The 19,649-nt window shown below is 43.6% G+C and overlaps 1 protein-coding gene across 3 annotated transcripts in view; it reads right to left on the bottom strand.

Moving 5' to 3' along the window:
• Nucleotides 1–7,068: 7,068 nt before the first annotated feature.
• Nucleotides 7,069–19,649, bottom strand: part of LOC120485860 (neprilysin-like) — a 289,808-nt gene continuing 277,227 nt past the window's right edge. For all 3 annotated transcript variants that reach the window (XM_089135413.1, XM_089135414.1, XM_089135415.1), the window contains 2 exons: nt 7,421–7,497; nt 7,069–7,305 (listed from right to left, as the gene is read on the bottom strand). In XM_089135413.1, coding sequence (XP_088991539.1) covers nt 7,206–7,305; nt 7,421–7,497 — 177 coding nt within the window. In that variant the 3' untranslated portion in view covers nt 7,069–7,205. The remainder of the gene's footprint in view (nt 7,306–7,420; nt 7,498–19,649) is intronic.

Here is a 19,649-nt window from a genome sequence, read left to right as displayed (position 1 = left end):
ATATTTTTAAAAAAGTGTGAGTTTTCCTTTCAGGTTTATAAATGGGGGTCATCTTTGAAGGATGAACAAATAATGTTTTGGTCATCACATTAAAAATAACATTTAAATATATATTTATTTATATAATATTTTAATTTTGAAGTGCTGGAAAAAGATGTGTGAAGTACTTGAAAGCATTTCACCATTCCAGCCAAACTGGTTCCAGTTAGTGTTACTATATTAAATCCATGGTGAATGTTGCTGGTCTGTGGATGAAAGTATTACTAGTTCATTCACGGCACAATGTTTCTCTTGGTTGCCATGACAGCGCTGTTTGATCTAATAGAGATCTACGGTTAATAACGGAGAAATGTGAAGGCTTCTCACTAGATCTCGCAGCGATGTTATTACCTCAGTGGCGAATTCAAATGTTTACTTTACCGGATCTCTCAGCGCGGTGTGGTAACAGTGTTGCTTGATCGAGATTGGCACATAACAAATAGCGCAGTTTCGTTCTGCTTTTATTACGCTTGCCATTTGATGTTGCGCAACGTTGTGTTGGCAGCACGAATTTTGCCGGCAGGAAAAATGGTCCAAGCAATCGTTCGGTTTGTATGCGTACCGAACCGGAAGCCTCGAACCGAAACGGTTCAATACGAATACATGTACTGTTACACCCCTAATGTTTACATGTTTTAGCCAGGTTTTCGCCTGGAAGGCTCTATAGAAATCTGACACCCTACTGTACGAAGTTAAACTGACAGAGAGCGCACGTTCACAGACACCAGAATGAACGTGTTCACAGTAATGTTCATCAGGCAGTAATACAGTATATAAACGTGTTCATGCACTATCGTTCATTGAAAGCGTTCAGGCACAACGCTGGGGAAGAGACACGTCTGCAGCAGCCCATAATAACAGTGCAGAAACGTGTTGGAGTTAGCGTGTATTGGCTAGCTACAGGTGCGTGCAATGACGTGCGGGTCGGATATATGTGACCTGGCCGTTCAGATTGAAGTCGCATTTCAAAAGATCGGATACATATCGGATTTGGACCACATACCCAAGTGGCCTGGGTCGCATTTGAAAAGATCGGATCTGTGTCGTTCAGACTGTCATGAAAAAATCAGATACAGGTCGCATAGGGGCAAAAAAATCGGAATTAGGTTGTTTCAGCCTGCAGTGTGAACGTAGCCATAGTGTTCCTTACAACTTACTAAAGAAGAAAGGCAGTCTCAAAAAATATACCTCCGATGTTTTGTCAAATCTAGTTGTAGGCCTACAGTCAATCGCAAAGCTCTTTCCCACTTTATTTTTGTGTGTTGTGTTTGTTTTTCGCGGCATTCACGCTGAACACATATACAGGCGCTCAGTCTTTTTGCCACTCACTGTGAGGAACTGCAGGCACTCCGGCAGACGGTGACGTCACGCGCATTCCCTCTATTTACTTTTAATGAAGATAACTGTGTGAAAAGCGTCTGCGATTTACTTTCACTTTGATTTGCGATAGTTTGCGCGTTTTTTATCTGCGGTGATGCGTGTTGCAGTCGCGCGCGTCGTCATATCTGTCCATAACATGAGCCTGTAACGTTCTCATTTTTAGCATTTTTGGAAGGAGTACATTTTACATATGTGGTTTATTCAATAACGAGATGCATTTACATTTGTCCAGTTTCGTCTGGAATGCGGCCCAGACCACCTCCTGAAGTGGTTTGAGCGATTAGATTCAAATACGTCACGAATGCGTTTCACAGGGCATTTACACCTGGGGCCTGATGTATAAACGTTGCGTACGCACAAAATGGGCATATAAATATGCGTACGCATTTTTCCACATATCGGGATTTATAAAAAATAAACTTGGTGTAAATAAGTGCGCACCGTAAGGATGCTCTTGACCGTGCGTACGCACTCTTTTAGAAGAGTGTATGGGTTTTGGCGACACCGATGGTGAGCTGGAGTCAAATGTCTTTTTGCTTACTATTAGACAGAATCTAAAGAAAATTATACATCTACAGAAAGATAATAAAAATATAATTTCACAAACCTATCATCACTTGAAGCAAACATCTATCCCTTCTTAAATGACCACGCCAGCATGCGCATTGGGCCGTTTTGGTGAAACTGACGCACATACTGTATAGCCTATAATCTAACGGCAGATGGAGTAAAACCGTAAATCTTCATTATGAGTCCAAATCATAAATACAGTCCACATTCACAATAACAGTTTAAATAAATAAGAGAATGGTTTAAACTATGTTTTACTTCTGATTTAAACATTTAGATTAAATATGCCATTCTCATTAATTAAACACTTAAACTACATGAAATCATTACTGAGAAGTTACAATATATATATATATATATATATATATATATATATATATATATATATATATAAATAGAAATATACCTATTTGTTGTGGATGCATTGCTTTTGAACACTTTTCTTCTGGCATGCTGTGTTTTAATGTTTTAACTAGAGATAATTGCTAATCATGATAATAGCAGATTGTCTGAGAAAATTGTTTCGTGCAAATAATGCACAACCATGTCTATCTGTTTCCATTAAAATATAAATCAATTAAAAATACTATTTGGCCAGTGGAAAAGATCGAGAAAAACTTTCTCTGAAATGTACTAAAACACAATTTGATTTATTCATTCAAAAACAAGGCAAGGATATAGGATACTAAAAAAAAAATGTTTGTAATAATGTGACACATCCGCATTTCATGTTTTTCATGTCTTGTACCGTTAAACTTGGTATCACGTGGATGAATAATCATATGCAAATGATATGCAGACGAGGATATGCATATTTAAACTAGGCGTTGTAATCTCCATATATGGTTATTTCGGGGAGGAGACGCACGTGCGCACAATCTCCCGCTGACTGGGATTTATGAAGTGAATTCTGCGCAGGTTCTGGTGTATGAACTGTTTTATAAATCTGAAAACTTTTGTGTGTACGCAAATTCTGTCTTATGTGCGTACGCACACTTTAAGGATGAAATCTACGCAAAGTTTTATACATGAGGCCCCAGGTCTTTTCACGATCAGATAGCTATAATGACGTTTATGTTGCATATAGTGTGTTCTGTGGACTTGCTTATTTTACACTGTAGTGTAGGCCTACACAACTAGTAAAACATGTCCTGTTCTGTAGACATGGTTATTATTTATTTATTCATGCTGTACCAGTCCAATATGACTGTTAGTTGAAATAAAACTTATGTTGTAAGAAAACTTGTTTTATTTATTAATCTTTTTTTATGTTTTCCTATAACTTTTGTAGTTTTACCTTCATTTAAAAATATCGAAATTAATATCGATATTGCAATATTCATTATCGATATCGCAATATCACATTTTTGTCAATATCGTGCACCCCTAGTGTGGGTCGCTGGTGTGTGTGTTGCACTGAATATTATGTTGCGGCAGTTGTGTGTGGCATCGCTATGACGACCAGCTACATTAAGGTGTATTATCTCTGGGGTACTATCTGCAATGGAAAACCGAGCACGGTCGAGTAGAGTGGATGCGAGTTGAGCTGAAACTGGTAATGGAAAAGTGGCTTTAAAGAGAAAACAGTGATAAGATAAGAAAGGTCTAGCCAGCTCGCTATATAGCGTTATCAGATGCTTTTTTTTTTGAAACATTAACTTTTCATATATTTAATGTCACTTAGACCAATCAAATTCTGAATAACATGTTTATCTGATTCAACATTGTCAGTTCATTGCAAACATAAAATAAAATTCTAATACAAAAGTACATTAAACATTTTTTAGTCATATTTCATCGGGGAGGATCCACAGCACTGTGCTGTGTCTTCTGTTTATTTTCCTTTGATTTGTCCTGTAATACTAAAAGTAAACACTTATGACATCTATTTATTAGTCATTAGCCTATTAAAAATGTCGGCCACATACCATGAAACAACAGACTAGACTTATTAATGGACACGCTGGGACCAACACTGTAGATCTACTGCCAGACTGTCAACTGCTTTGAATATGGACATATTGAAAGTTATGCAGTGAAACTGAAATATCTTCTTTCTTTAGATCCCCAGTCCTTCCTGTCTAATACAACGGCTCCCAAACTCTTTAGGCAGCGCACCCCCTTCTACATCTTGACCAGGTTGATGCACCTCTAAACCCCCTTTTTTGTAAGCAGACTTATACTCATACTTGTGTATTTGCTCCATATCCCGCACACAGCACTATCTGATTGGTTACATGTCACAAATAGCCTATCAACACTGTGCAGCAGAGCTGTGTCAAATGGAAGGCAGCTGATATTACTGAAGGTGCAATACGCACAAAAAAAACATTTGCAAACATCTCCTGTTTTTGATAAATCGTGCCTTGTGTAGGTTCATAAACAGATAATATGGACAAAAAGAGCAGAGCTCAGCCTGATAGAGAGGGAAGTGTGTGAGTAGATAGCGTATTCCCTGTGAGCTAGTATTAATAATAAACTTTGTTTTAAATTAAACTTACTAAGGAAGGTTTTAATTTTCAAGTTTTTTTCATGAAGAATTCAACACAAGTATTGTAGTTATTACACCACCATTAAATCTTTCCTGTTTTGCACCCCTAGAGGCAGCTCACGCACCCCAAGGGGTACATACAGCACACTTTGGGAATCCCTGGTGTAATATATGTCTCCATTTTTGTCTTGCAGGTGTCCTGCTGTCCTGTCTCTCCCCTATCATATTGGCTCCTCTGGCTTTCCTGTCCCATCTACTCCTCTGTCTGTAATTTTGGACATATCTTTGTATCCACCATACCACTCTATCTAATTTGTGGAACTGAACCCTGAGACTTTGAGATATTGAGAACTGAGAAACTGATTTTTTGGGCTATGGAGAATTAATACCTAAGGTCACAGCTACCCTCTGTTTAAAGGGGGGGTTGACTGATTTTTTTCTTTGCATGATTGTGTTTATGGGGTGCAATATACCATGTATTCATGGTTTTTATTTTTTAAAAAGTCTTAATTTTCATAAAAATTTCACCTTTATTGTAAGCCGCACTCTCCTCTGTCCCATGAATGAGCGGTTGACTTCCTGAGTCTATGAAAACACTCCCTCAGAAACACGCAGTGGGCTCAGATTGGTTAGTTTGGGCCGGAGTGTTGTGATTGGCTAAACTGTCGCTCACGTTGTCTGGAAGATTAACGCCCATTACCTTTACGGGCGAAACGTTCATGTCATGAGCTCCGGTCCAGATGTAAATATGTCGAACTGCAGTGATCAGTTTGAGGCAGAATCAGACCGAGAAAGCAGCGATGAAGAGAGTCAAACAGAACCTTACCACACACTGCTCTTACTAAACATTTCTGAAAGATAATTTGCTACATTTTTTACTTTATACACATTTTTTTTTACACAATAGAATCTGACTGACAACAATAGCAACTGACCGGTTACTAACGTTATACTCAAACAGTGTGGCATTAGTTTACGTTCTTGATCAAATCGAAAATAACGTCATAAAGCATATATACATGAAAAATACGTTTAAAACATTAGTACTTATACAAAATTCAGGTCCATAATGTTTGTATGCGGTTGTCGTAGACACAAAATAGCATAACTAGTAGCCTATAGTGTCTATAAAGCCAGCGCTGGCATTTGAAAAAAATAAAACACAAGGCTACGTCTGGAATTAAACATGCAAATACATTTAAAATGATAAAGTCTTAGCCTACTTACAGGTTGTGGCCCAGCAACTGCTGCCTCTTGTTTTAAAGTTGGAACTGCTTCATGTTTTAGTAACAGTTTCTTGTTGAATCGGTGTTGAATTCGTGGAGATTCTGGAAGCTGTCACTTTCAGGAACATAATCAAACATAAATTGTATCCATTGTTGACAAAGTACAGCGTCCGTGGAAAGCTCAAACACAGAAGACCTGACAGCTGACAAACATAAAGTGTATCCATTGTTGACAAAGAACAGGGTGTGTGGTAAGCTCGAATACAGAAGACCACACACTCGACGAGCCGCTTAAATATGCGCATTCCCTTTTCTGCATATTCCGGAGGGAGGATTGATGCAAATGTATGGGTTAGTGACGTCTAAAACCCAGCTGTAGTCCCAATCGAGTCGTTTTTGCAGGCAATTATATTCCTGATTTTTAAAAGACTCTCTGCTTACACTGAACTTTTAAGGGCTGTAACTTTACAGATACTGTTCATGCACCAACAGCAACATTACACACTATTTAAAATCAAAAAAGTGAAATCCCAGTCACCCCCCCCCCCCCTTTAAAAGAATCTCTGGGAGACTCTACTCTCACGCTCTCTGTTCTAAGGCTCTGTCCCCTCACCTCAGGTTTATTGGTTACCTGGTCTATCTGTGTTTGAATACTCTGAGAGATTCTCTACTCTCATGCTCTACCTCTCCTCTGTCTCATTGATTCTTTGATCTCCAATTTGCAGTAATACATTTATAGATCTGTTTTTACAAATTGGCTTGATCATACAATAAAAGAGATAATTGCACAGAGAAACATTTGTAACACAAATTATTTCATTGTAATTGGAAAAATACTTGCAATTTGATAATTGGACTGTAAAAGGAGCTAATCCAAGCAACTGATTCTGGTAAATTTTCACACACATAATATTTTTTGTAAGTAACTGTATAAGTAATGACAAGTAAAATAAGTAATGACTATGTTGTAGTCAACACACACAAGTATTTAGATTTGTTTGGAGCAGCTGTTCCTGTCTGCAGAGCTGACAATCTTCAGTGACCAGAAGCACTCATCTGTCATCAGACTGTGACCTGTGTTCCTGAATTTTGATTCATATTTATCACACAGTGGAGCACCGTACTATTTAGTTATTCTCTGCTGGTAAGTTCAAACAGTTCATGATCAGGACAGCTCATGGTTAATACTGGTTGTATATTTGACTATTCGTAGCCATCTCTAAACGTTTTTGGTGTTGAGTGCTGTAGGTTTGTGCTCTCTTCTGATCTGATTTAAAATATTTTCACATTTTACTGCAATCAATCAGTAAAAAAGTGTAAAAAGAAAATATATATTTTGTTTCTGATTCATACAGTAGTGAATAAAGTAACTATTCTTTTATTGTGTTTTATATATAAAGCTGTATATAGATGAGCCATAGTGGTCTAAGAGTCAGCAGAGAGGTGAGAGGGTCTACGGACCACAGGCCCTCAATATAACCCTTCTGTTCCTCAGGTAATCACCACACCCGGCAAATCTTCTCAGGCACCATGTAGTCCTTTTTCTGGCACTGGAAGGCTTTGGCAAACTCTGGGAAGTTCTGTAATGACCCGAGAACTCTGCACAAAAAGAAATGACAAAAAGTAGAGATTACCAGCACAATCTAACATGGCTAAATCAGTCTGAATGTATAGACAGAAATGCATCACTGTCAGTGGAAGAAAGTTAATGTACCTAAACTTCCCTGGACTGTGGACATCCGTTTTGATGGAGTTTACAGCATACTCAGGTCTATGTGTTCCACACCAAACCTTGAATGAAAATGCAAATGTTAAAGAAGCTTCATTGAGGCATTTATCTGACTGGTCCTATGCAGAAGTTCAATACATTCAATAATGGCATAATGATTTTTCAAATAGTTATGTATTTGAGATGTCATTTAACTTTTATTTGGCATTATATTTTGTTATGGCAATGACAGTGACACACATTTTGTTCACATCTTTGTGGTTAGAGAAAATTAACATTTATGAACTTATTTGTAAGTCCCTCACTGGCATTGTTTACATGCACAAATTTAGTTTAAATCAGACTGAAATTATTCCAATTTATTCATCTGAATGTAGAGATTTTTTGACATGCGCACACTGCCGCGCATGTGTCGCATTACAATGTCGACGTGACAACGTAATTGTCACGAACCAGAAGAACACAGACAGGTAAGTATCACTGGAGTTTATTGGAATGGACAGTCTATGATCACAGCAGGGTGAGTAGTAAAGATTCAGATAATGTCAATAGAGCGATTGCAGACAGAAAGGAAGGCTCTTATCTCTTGGCAGGGATGGATGACCGGGAGAGATGGCTGGATGGATCGGAGGGACTGGCTGGAGTCGAGAGGATCAGGGCGGAACCGGGAACGGGAACTGACTGAAGACGGACCGGAGAGTGTGGCTTCCAAAGCGGGTAAGTAACGGCAATGCTATTCAGCGGGTACGGAGTCTGTAGTCGTAGTATTGACGAGACCAGACAATGAGGGACTGAGTGGGTGAGTCTTTTATGTTGCTGGTGATTGGGAATGGGAAGTGAAGACAGGTGATGAAGGCAGGTGAGGATGATTAGTAGTCCGGGGAACCGGAACGAGTGGGCGGAGTGATGGTGTCTGGTGCCGACGCAGATGGCTCCGTGACAGTACCCCCCCCCACGGCCAGCTCCAGCTGGCGGGAAGGACCGACGACGGGGACGACCACGGCCTCTGGGTGCTGGACGCTCCGGGTGAGTATTATGGAAATCCTGGAGTAGAGTGGGATCCAGTATATCCTCCCGGGGCACCCAAGATCTTTCCTCCGGACCAAACCCCTCCCAGTCGACGAGGTACTCCAGGCGGCCGCCCCGTCGTCGGGAGTCCAGGATGTCATGGACTCGGTATATGTTGTTGTCTTCAGGATCTACCGGAGGGGGGGGGCACGTCCGCCGCACCAGACCCTGGGGAAGAAGGAGTGAGAGGATTAGTATGGGGTTTGAGAAGGGATACATGGAAGGTGGGTGCAATGCGGTAGTGAGCCGGAAGGGATAACCGATAGGTAACGGGGTTAATCTGCCTCTGTATGGCGAACGGACCTATGTATCTGGGACTCAGCTTACGACAAGGCTGTCGGAGACGGATGTCCCGGGTCGAGAGCCAGACCAATTGCCCAGGTTGGTATAGTGGAGTGGTGGCTCGCCGAGCATCGGCCTGGCTCTTGTGTCTCCGAACGGCCCGCTGAAGATGAATATGAGCTGAGTCCCAGACCCTCTCGCTCGTCTGGAACCAGTGGTGGACTGCTGGAACGTCGGAGGGTTCGCCAGACCAGGGGAATAGGGGTGGTTGGTAACCGAGTATGCACTGGAAGGGGGTGAGTCCGGTGGTAGTCTGACGGAGGGAGTTCTGTGCATACTCGGCCCACGGAAGGTACCGGCTCCAGCAGTCTTGTTGGTCATGGCAGTATGACCGCAGGTATCTCCCGATTTCCTGGATCTTCCGCTCAGTCTGGCCGTTGGACTGGGGATGGTAACCAGAAGTCAAGCTGATGGAGACGCCCAAGAGGTTGAAGAAGGCCTTCCAGACTCGGGAGATGAACTGGGGTCCGCGGTCTGAGACGATGTCCTCAGGGATGCCGAAGTGCCTGAAGATCTGCTGGAACAGTGCTTCAGCGGTTTCGAAGGCGGTGGGCAGTCCAGGTAGGGGGATCAGTTTGCAGGCTTTGGAAAAGCGATCGACCACTACGAGGATGCAGGTGTGACGGTCTGATTCAGGCAGATCGGTGACAAAGTCTACCCCGAGATGGGACCATGGCCGGGTGGGTATAGGAAGAGGGACCAGTTTGCCTTCTGGGAGGTGACGGGGTACCTTGGCCATGGCACAGACTGAGCAGCCGTTGACGTATCGGGAAACGTCCTGGGTCATACCGGGCCACCAGTAACGTTGTTGAACGAGCGAGAGAGTCTGATGGCTGCCTGGGTGTCCAGAGCCCGGGGATGTGTGGACTGAGTCCAGGAGGGACAGGCGTAGGCGAGAGGGCACGTAAACCCGTCCCTCCGGACCTCCCGGCGGAGCAGGTTCGCGCTGGGTGGCCTCGGCGATGTGGTCGTCCAGACTCCAATGAATGGGGCTCACGACTAAGGCTGGAGGGAGGATGGTCTCGGGGCGTGCAGGCGTAGAATCCGGCTGAAACATACGGGAGAGTGCATCAGCCTTCGTATTCTTGTGACCGGGACGGTAGGTGACGGAGAAGTTAAATCGAGTGAAGAATAAGGACCAGCGGGCTTGACGAGGGCTGAGTCTGCGTGCCTCACGGAGATATTCCAGGTTGCAGTGATCAGTAATGACGGTGAACGGATGCTGAGCTCCCTCCAGCCAGTGCCTCCATTCCTCCAAGGCGAGCTTAATCGCTAATAGCTCCCGGTTGCCGATGTCATAGTTCTGCTCCGCCGGGGACAGTTTCTTGGAGTAGAAGGCGCATGGATGGAGTCGTGGTGGATTCCCCTGCCGCTGGGAGAGAACCGCTCCTACCCCGGTGAGGGATGCATCCACTTCCACGAGGAAGGGCAACGCCGGATCAGGAAGTGATAGGGTAGGAGCGGAACTGAAGGCTCTCTTCAAGTCCGTGAAGGCTTGTGTGGCGAGGGAGGTCCAGGACAGAGACTTGGCCCCGTTCTTGAGCAGAGAGGTGAGCGGTGAGCTAATGTGGCTGAAGTTCTGAATGAAGCGGCGGTAGAAGTTGGCGAATCCGAGGAAGCGTTGGAGTTCTTTCACAGTGGAGGGTAGTGGCCAGTTGGTAACAGCGGACACCTTCCTCTGGTCCATGGTGATACCCTGCGGGGTGATGTAGTAGCCCAGGAACTGAATGGTGTGTTGGTGGAACTCGCACTTTTCGAGTTTCAGGAATAGCTGGTGGGTTCGAAGACGGTGGAGGACGGTTTGGACGTGATGGATATGGGTCGACAGGTTGGGTGAATAGATGAGTATGTCGTCAATGTAGATTATGACGAACCGGTTGAGGAGATCCCGGAATATTTCATTCATGAACCCCTGGAAGACGGCTGGTGAGTTGGCTAGGCCAAAGGGCATCACGCAGTACTCATAGTGCCCTGCAGGGGTGATGAACGCCGTCTTCCATTCGTCCCCATCACGGATTCGTATTAGGTTGTAGGCGCTGCGAAGGTCGAGTTTGGTAAAAACCTTGGCGCCACGAAGTTGTTCCAGAGCGGCCGGGACCAGAGGAAGGGGATATCGGAACTTGACGGTGGATTGGTTGAGGGTGCGATAATCGATGCAGGGGCGCAAGCCTCCGTCCTTTTTTCCCACAAAGACGAAGCTGGACGCGGCAGGGGAGGTGGAAGGTCGGATATATCCTTGATCTAGTGCCTCTTGGATGTACTCCTCCATGGCCTTCTGCTCGGGGATGGACAGAGGGTAGATCTTACCTCGCGGTAACACCGCCCCAGGCAGCAGGTCGATCGCACAGTCCCATGGCCGATGAGGTGGTAAGACGGTCGCCAGTTGTTTGTCGAAGACATCCTGGAACACCTGGTATGGTGGGGGGAGTCGTGGTTGGACTTCGGCGGGGGGGCTTTCGATAGAGGTGGTAGAAACAGGTACAGTCATCACTGGAGTGGCGGACGGAGAAGAAGGCCTCGGAAGGATGGGTAAACAGTTATGGAAACATTCATGGCCCCACCGCAGTATCTCCCCCATGGACCATTGAACGATGGGTGAGTGATCTTCCAGCCAGGGGCGTCCCAGGATGATCTCGGCCGTGGAGCCCTCCAGCACCAAAAACGAGATGACTTCCCGATTTAACCAGCCAATCTCCAAACCCAAGTCTGGGCTACGATGTCCGATTCGCCCGCGACCAAGGGGTTTTCCTAGGATGGACTGGACTTGGAGGGTGTGCGGGATGGCTCTTTGATGGATATTGAGTCGATGGAGCGTGGACAGGGCGATGAAGTTACCAGCAGACCCAGAATCAATCAGCGCTTGAACTGGAAGAGAACGGTCACGATAAGTGATAGTGGCAGAAGTATATTTAACTGTAGCAATGGGTAGGGGTAACTGCATAGTACTCACGGTGGGTCGTGGTGGGCGAACCGGACATGTGGCCAACAGGTGTCCCGCAGTGCCGCAGTACAGGCAGAGGCCATTGGTGATCCGACGATTTCTCTCAGAGAGCGGGAGATGTGCGGATCCAATCTCCATAGGTTCGGGTGCTGGAGGGCTGTGAGATGTTGTAGGGCGAGGAGGTGGGTATGCAGGGCTATCTAGCTGGCATGCAGTGCGGCGTTGGTCAATTCGGATGGATCGTTGGATGGTGCTTTCGATGCCAACGTTGTCGTCGTAAATGGCCAATTGCAGTCGTATATCGGGGTTGAGCCCGTGCCGATAGGCGGTGATGAGTGCGGATTCGTTCCATCCCAAGGTGGCGGCGAGTGTCCTGAATTGGAGTGCATATGATGAAACTGATGATCTCCCTTGCCTTAGACGGTATAATTGATCTTGCACGGAGATGGCGTGCGCAGACTGGGAGAAGACCTCGATGAAATGATTGGAAAAGGCAGCGAAAGTTTGAGTGACGGGGCCACGGTCCTTCCATAGGGCGTGAGCCCAGCTCAGGGCTCGACCACGGAGCAGAGAGATGAAAAATGCTACCTTGGAGCGCTCAGTGGGGAACGAGGCAGGATTCATCTCCATATACAGCTCGCACTGCAATAGGAAGCCGCTGCATCCCCCCTCCTCGCCTGCGAAGGGCGCTGGTTGGGCCATGGGACATACAGAGGCAGACGTGGAAGAAGTGGACGCGGTGGCTGTAGCGAGCGTCGATGAACTGGTCCGGGGTATGGCGGGTGGTGGTGGCGGATTCGCCGCGGAAGTAGTGCTGGGTGGTGTTTGAAGCATATTGTCGGTCTGGTCTTCTGTCACGAACCAGAAGAACACAGACAGGTAAGTATCACTGGAGTTTATTGGAATGGACAGTCTATGATCACAGCAGGGTGAGTAGTAAAGATTCAGATAATGTCAATAGAGCGATTGCAGACAGAAAGGAAGGCTCTTATCTCTTGGCAGGGATGGATGACCGGGAGAGATGGCTGGATGGATCGGAGGGACTGGCTGGAGTCGAGAGGATCAGGGCGGAACCGGGAACGGGAACTGACTGAAGACGGACCGGAGAGTGTGGCTTCCAAAGCGGGTAAGTAACGGCAATGCTATTCAGCGGGTACGGAGTCTGTAGTCGTAGTATTGACGAGACCAGACAATGAGGGACTGAGTGGGTGAGTCTTTTATGTTGCTGGTGATTGGGAATGGGAAGTGAAGACAGGTGATGAAGGCAGGTGAGGATGATTAGTAGTCCGGGGAACCGGAACGAGTGGGCGGAGTGATGGTGTCTGGTGCCGACGCAGATGGCTCCGTGACAGTACCCCCCCCCACGGCCAGCTCCAGCTCCGTGACAGTAATTGGGATAACTTCAGGGAGCCCAATCATATTTGAGGATCTACAGAACGAGCCAATGAACGTTGACGTACGTGAATCGCACTTTGTCTTTAACTTCGGAGCCGAGTTTCCGGTTGGTCTTCTGAAATACAGACTTACGTTGAAGAATCTCTCTTCTTCTTCTGCTCCAGTGATGGTGTGACGGCATGACTCAAAGCTCAAACAACTGCTGTTATAACAGCATTAAGACTATTGTGTCGGTTCTGTGGGCGTTTCCCTGAAATTGTACAAGTACACAGCGGCCATATCCTGGGTGCCTCAGGACTGTGAGAAAGCACTGAGAGAGCATTTTTTGTTTTTGTTTCTTTACAAAAAGAGCAACACAAGCATGAACCAAGAGGTCCACTATGTAGGTTATAATGGAACAGCAGTTGAACTCCCTCTACGCAGGCCTACTACCCCAGTCAGTTGGGGGTCTGAGAGTCCTGCGTAGGGCACTCGATGTGGCAGCAACCATAGCGTTTTCCATAGGGATCCCAATAACTTTGTCACGTTGACGTAACATCAAACGTGAGCAACTGTAGGGAACGTCTCGTTAACTAATGAACTAATAAACCCTCGTCCCCTACATCTTGTCACCACCGTTGCTGACTATTGCTGTAGAGGCTGTCACGATCTCGGGTCCAAAATTTTCTGTTCCGCCGCTGGCCCCAAAACCAGCGGTACCCAAATTCTCAATAATATAGCAGCTTCTTTCATCTCTGGGTCTGAAGAGGGCCCGGAGAGTAGTGGGAGGAGAGAATCATAACCACTCTCATCCGCCTCTTCTGTCGACAGTGAGCAGCAGTGTGCGATCCAAGAATGCCACCGAGCCGCCTCCTGCACATCCTGCCCCGTGGAACCAGGTTAATGCCTGGACACTCAGACGCCACTACGGGCTGCCTCATAGTGGCCCGAGTTGTGTCCTTGTGTTCCACCTCGCTGGCCCACTCCGGATACACCTACAGTCCCTTTGGTTCCATTTGTACGGTCTCTGACAGCCTGTTTAGCGCTCCCCAGTCCGTCTTGCTGGCTCATCTCGACCATCAGGCTCGGCTATGCGATTCAGTTCGCCTGGCGTCCCACCAAGTTTCGGGCCATCCACTCCACTAAAGTGAGAGCAGCCGATGCCCATGTCTTGCGTGCTGAGATTGCAGTCCTAGTGGCGAAGGACGCGATAGAGCCGGTCCCTCCAGCCGATATGGGGTCAGGACACTACAGTCCCTACTTCATTGCACAAGCTAGGCAGACACCCATTTTCAAATGTATCCATCCCCAAGATTTTTTTGCAGTGATCTACCTGAAGGATGCGTTTTTTTTTTGCTTTTTTTCTACTAAAGGCTACAATTTGTATTATATTTTCAATATGTACACATTCATTATTAATCCTGTACCTAACATGATAAAAATGGCTTTGTTAATGTTTCTTGTCCCCTCACAATAACAGTTAACGAATGATTACAGTAGGCTGACGTTACCTAATTTCAGTTTCAGTTCATATATAACGTTATAAGTAACTAAGTTTTTAGCTACTTACATCTTATCTTGCACTTGCCCGTGCACTGAAGCGTCAAGTCGTGCTGCTAAAATTCGTGCTCAGCGTTTGATTGGTCATCTCAAATATTCTGACATTGACGAGCTGTGACAGACCAATGAGCTCAGATGAACACACACACACAATTTCCTCTCTTTTTGACGCACTCTCTGCTTGGCGCCTATGCGGATTTAAGATGAAGAACGCGCTGAAATAAAGTCGTTATTTTTGTTTGTTTTTGCGCACAAAAAGTATTCTCGTCGTTTGATAAAGTTCAAATTGAGCCACTGTAGTCACTTGGACTATTTTAACGATGTCTTTAATGACTTTTCGATGCCAGCAATTGTCATTCCCTCAAGAAGCCTATGGACTAGTATGCAGGAGTGATCTTAATATCTTAAATATCTTAATTTGTGTTCCGAAGATGAACGAAGGTCTTACGGGGTTGGAACAACATGAGGGTGAGTAAATACTGACAGAATTTTCATTTTTGGGTGAACTAACCCTTTAAGAACAATGTTTTCATTTTGTATATTCAATATACATGGACCAAATGTATATTCAAGTTCGGGACACTGCGATGGGTGCATGTTTTGCCCCCAACTATGCTAACCTGTTTTTAGGTCTGTGGGAGAGCGATCTCGTCTATCCACACAGGTACATTGACAAGATAAAATGGTGGGGGATGTATATTGATGATATTCTTTTGATTTGGGGAGGTTCTTTTGATGAATTGTTACAATTTTATGAGTACTTGAACAATAATGATAGGAATATAAAATTGTTTATGGAACATTCCAAAATGACTATTAACTTAACTTCTTAGATCTAACCATTTCTATTGGTAAAGATGGGAAACTTCCCACTACTGTATATCGCAAAACAACAGATAGGAATACCATATTGAAAGCAGATACAGGGGTTGGACAATGAAACTGAAACACTGGCCAATGTTGGAGGTTTCACATCTATATGCCTGGCGGCCAATCTTCAGAGTGAAGCATGGGTAGATCAGTGATGGTTTGAGCTCCAATATCATGACCATCCTGATTGTATTTGATGGACACGACACTGCCGAGGACTACCAAACCCTTCTGGAGGATCATGAGCACCTGATGCTCAAACCGTGTATCAGCATGATCATGCACCAACACACACAGCAAGACTTGTGACAGAAGGGTTTGATGAAGATGAAAGTGACGTTGAACATCTCCCATGGTCTGCACAGTCACCAGATCTGAATATTATTGAGGTGTTTTGGAGGAGCGAGTCCACCAGCATCATATAGTGACCAGGGGCCTCATGCATAAAACTTTGCGTAGATTTCATCCTTAAAGTGTGCGTACGCACATAAGGCAGAATTTGCGTACGCACAAAAGTTTTCAGATTTATAAAACCGTTCGTACGCCAGAACCTGCGCAGAATTCACTTTATAAAACCCAGTCAGCGGGAGATTATGCGCACGTGCGTCTCCTCCCCGAAATAACCATATATGGAGATTACAACGCCTAGTTTTACTATGCATATCCTCATCTGCATATCATTTGCATATGATTATTCATCCACGTGATACCAAGTTTAACAGTACAAGACGTTAGGAAAATATGAAATGCGGATGTGCCGTCACATTATTACAAACATTTTTTTTAGTAGCCTATATCCTTGCCTTGTTTTTGAATGAATAAATCAAATAGTGTTAAATACATTTCAGAGAAAGTTTTTCTCAATCCTTTCCACTGGCCAAATAGTATTTTTAATTGATTTATATTTTAATGGATAATGGAAGATATTTTAAGGGAAGAGATAGACATGGTTGTGCATTATTTGCACGAAACAGTTTTCTCAGACAATCTCTAGTTAAAACATTAAAACACAGCATGCCAGAAGAAAAGTGTTCAAAAGCAATGCATCCACAACAAATAGGTCTATTTCTATTTATTGAATATATATATATATATAGTAACTTCTCAGTAATGATTTCATGTAGTTTAAGAGTTTAACTCTATTAATGAGAATGGCATATTTAATCTAAATGTTTATATCAAAAGTAAAACATAGTTTAAACCATTTTCTTATTTATTTAAACTGTTATTGTGAATATGGACTGTATTTATGATTTGGACTCATAATGAAGATTTACGGTTTTACTCCATCTGCCGTTAGATTATAGGCTATATGCGTCAGTTTCACCAAACGGCCCAACGCGCGTGCAGGCGCGGTCATTAAAGAAGGGATGGATGTTTGCTTCAAGTGATGATAGGTTTGTGAAATTATATTTGTGTTATCTTTCTGTAGATGTATAATTTTCTTTAGACTCTCTGTCTAATAGTAAGCAAAAAGACATTTGACTCCAGCTCACCATCGGTGTCGCCAAAACCCATACTCTTCTAAAAGAGTGCGTACGCACGGTCAAGAGCATCCTTACGGTGCGCACTTATTTACGCCAATGCGTACGCATATTTCTATGCCCATTTTGTGCGTACGCAACGTTTATACATGAGGCCCCATGAGGCCGCACATCGGGATTTATAAAAAATAAACTTGGTGTAAATAAGTGCGCACCGTAAGGATGCTCTTGACCGTGCGTACGCACTCTTTTAGAAGAGTATGGGTTTTTTAAAATGGTGGGGGATGTATATTGATGATATTCTTTTGATTTGGGGAGGTTCTTTTGATGAATTGTTACAATTTTATGAGTACTTGAACAATAATGATAGGAATATAAAATTGTTTATGGAACATTCCAAAATGACTATTAACTTAACTTCTTAGATCTAACCATTTCTATTGGTAAAGATGGGAAACTTCCCACTACTGTATATCGCAAAACAACAGATAGGAATACCATATTGAAAGCAGATACAGGGGTTGGACAATGAAACTGAAACACTGGCCAATGTTGGAGGTTTCACATCTATATGCCTGGCGGCCAATCTTCAGAGTGAAGCATGGGTAGATCAGTGATGGTTTGAGCTCCAATATCATGACCATCCTGATTGTATTTGATGGACACGACACTGCCGAGGACTACCAAACCCTTCTGGAGGATCATGAGCACCTGATGCTCAAACCGTGTATCAGCATGATCATGCACCAACACACACAGCAAGACTTGTGACAGAAGGGTTTGATGAAGATGAAAGTGACGTTGAACATCTCCCATGGTCTGCACAGTCACCAGATCTGAATATTATTGAGGTGTTTTGGAGGAGCGAGTCCACCAGCATCATATAGTGACCAGGGGCCTCATGCATAAAACTTTGCGTAGATTTCATCCTTAAAGTGTGCGTACGCACATAAGGCAGAATTTGCGTACGCACAAAAGTTTTCAGATTTATAAAACCGTTCGTACGCCAGAACCTGCGCAGAATTCACTTTATAAAACCCAGTCAGCGGGAGATTATGCGCACGTGCGTCTCCTCCCCGAAATAACCATATATGGAGATTACAACGCCTAGTTTTACTATGCATATCCTCATCTGCATATCATTTGCATATGATTATTCATCCACGTGATACCAAGTTTAACAGTACAAGACGTTAGGAAAATATGAAATGCGGATGTGCCGTCACATTATTACAAACATTTTTTTTAGTAGCCTATATCCTTGCCTTGTTTTTGAATGAATAAATCAAATAGTGTTAAATACATTTCAGAGAAAGTTTTTCTCAATCCTTTCCACTGGCCAAATAGTATTTTTAATTGATTTATATTTTAATGGATAATGGAAGATATTTTAAGGGAAGAGATAGACATGGTTGTGCATTATTTGCACGAAACAGTTTTCTCAGACAATCTCTAGTTAAAACATTAAAACACAGCATGCCAGAAGAAAAGTGTTCAAAAGCAATGCATCCACAACAAATAGGTCTATTTCTATTTATTGAATATATATATATATATATAGTAACTTCTCAGTAATGATTTCATGTAGTTTAAGAGTTTAACTCTATTAATGAGAATGGCATATTTAATCTAAATGTTTATATCAAAAGTAAAACATAGTTTAAACCATTTTCTTATTTATTTAAACTGTTATTGTGAGTATGGACTGTATTTATGATTTGGACTCATAATGAAGATTTACGGTTTTACTCCATCTGCCGTTAGATTATAGGCTATATGCGTCAGTTTCACCAAACGGCCCAACGCGCGTGCAGGCGCGGTCATTAAAGAAGGGATGGATGTTTGCTTCAAGTGATGATAGGTTTGTGAAATTATATTTGTGTTATCTTTCTGTAGATGTATAATTTTCTTTAGACTCTCTGTCTAATAGTAAGCAAAAAGACATTTGACTCCAGCTCACCATCGGTGTCGCCAAAACCCATACTCTTCTAAAAGAGTGCGTACGCACGGTCAAGAGCATCCTTACGGTGCGCACTTATTTACGCCAATGCGTACGCATATTTCTATGCCCATTTTGTGCGTACGCAACGTTTATACATGAGGCCCCATGAGGCCGCACATCGGGATTTATAAAAAATAAACTTGGTGTAAATAAGTGCGCACCGTAAGGATGCTCTTGACCGTGCGTACGCACTCTTTTAGAAGAGTATGGGTTTTGGCGACACCGATGGTGAGCTGGAGTCAAATGTCTTTTTGCTCACTATTAGACAGAGAATCTAAAGAAAATTATACATCTACAGAAAGATAATACAAATATAATTTCACAAACCTATCATCACTTGAAGCAAACATCCATCCCTTCTTAATGACCGCGCCAGCACGCGCGTTGGGCCGTTTGGTGAAACTGACGCACATAGCCTATAATCTAACAGCAGATGGAGTAAAACCGTAAATCTTCATTATGAGTCCAAATCATAAACACAGTCCATATTCACAATAACAGTTTAAATAAATAAGAGAATGGTTTAAACTATGTTTTACTTCTGATATAAACATTTCGATTAAATATGCCATT

Source organism: Pimephales promelas, chromosome 10 (assembly GCF_988280905.1).
Source record: "Pimephales promelas chromosome 10, fPimPro1.hap1.1, whole genome shotgun sequence".
Lineage (NCBI taxonomy): Eukaryota > Metazoa > Chordata > Actinopteri > Cypriniformes > Leuciscidae > Pimephales > Pimephales promelas.
Note: the sequence above shows the minus strand (reverse complement) of the source record. Positions and strands in the feature narration are given on the sequence as shown.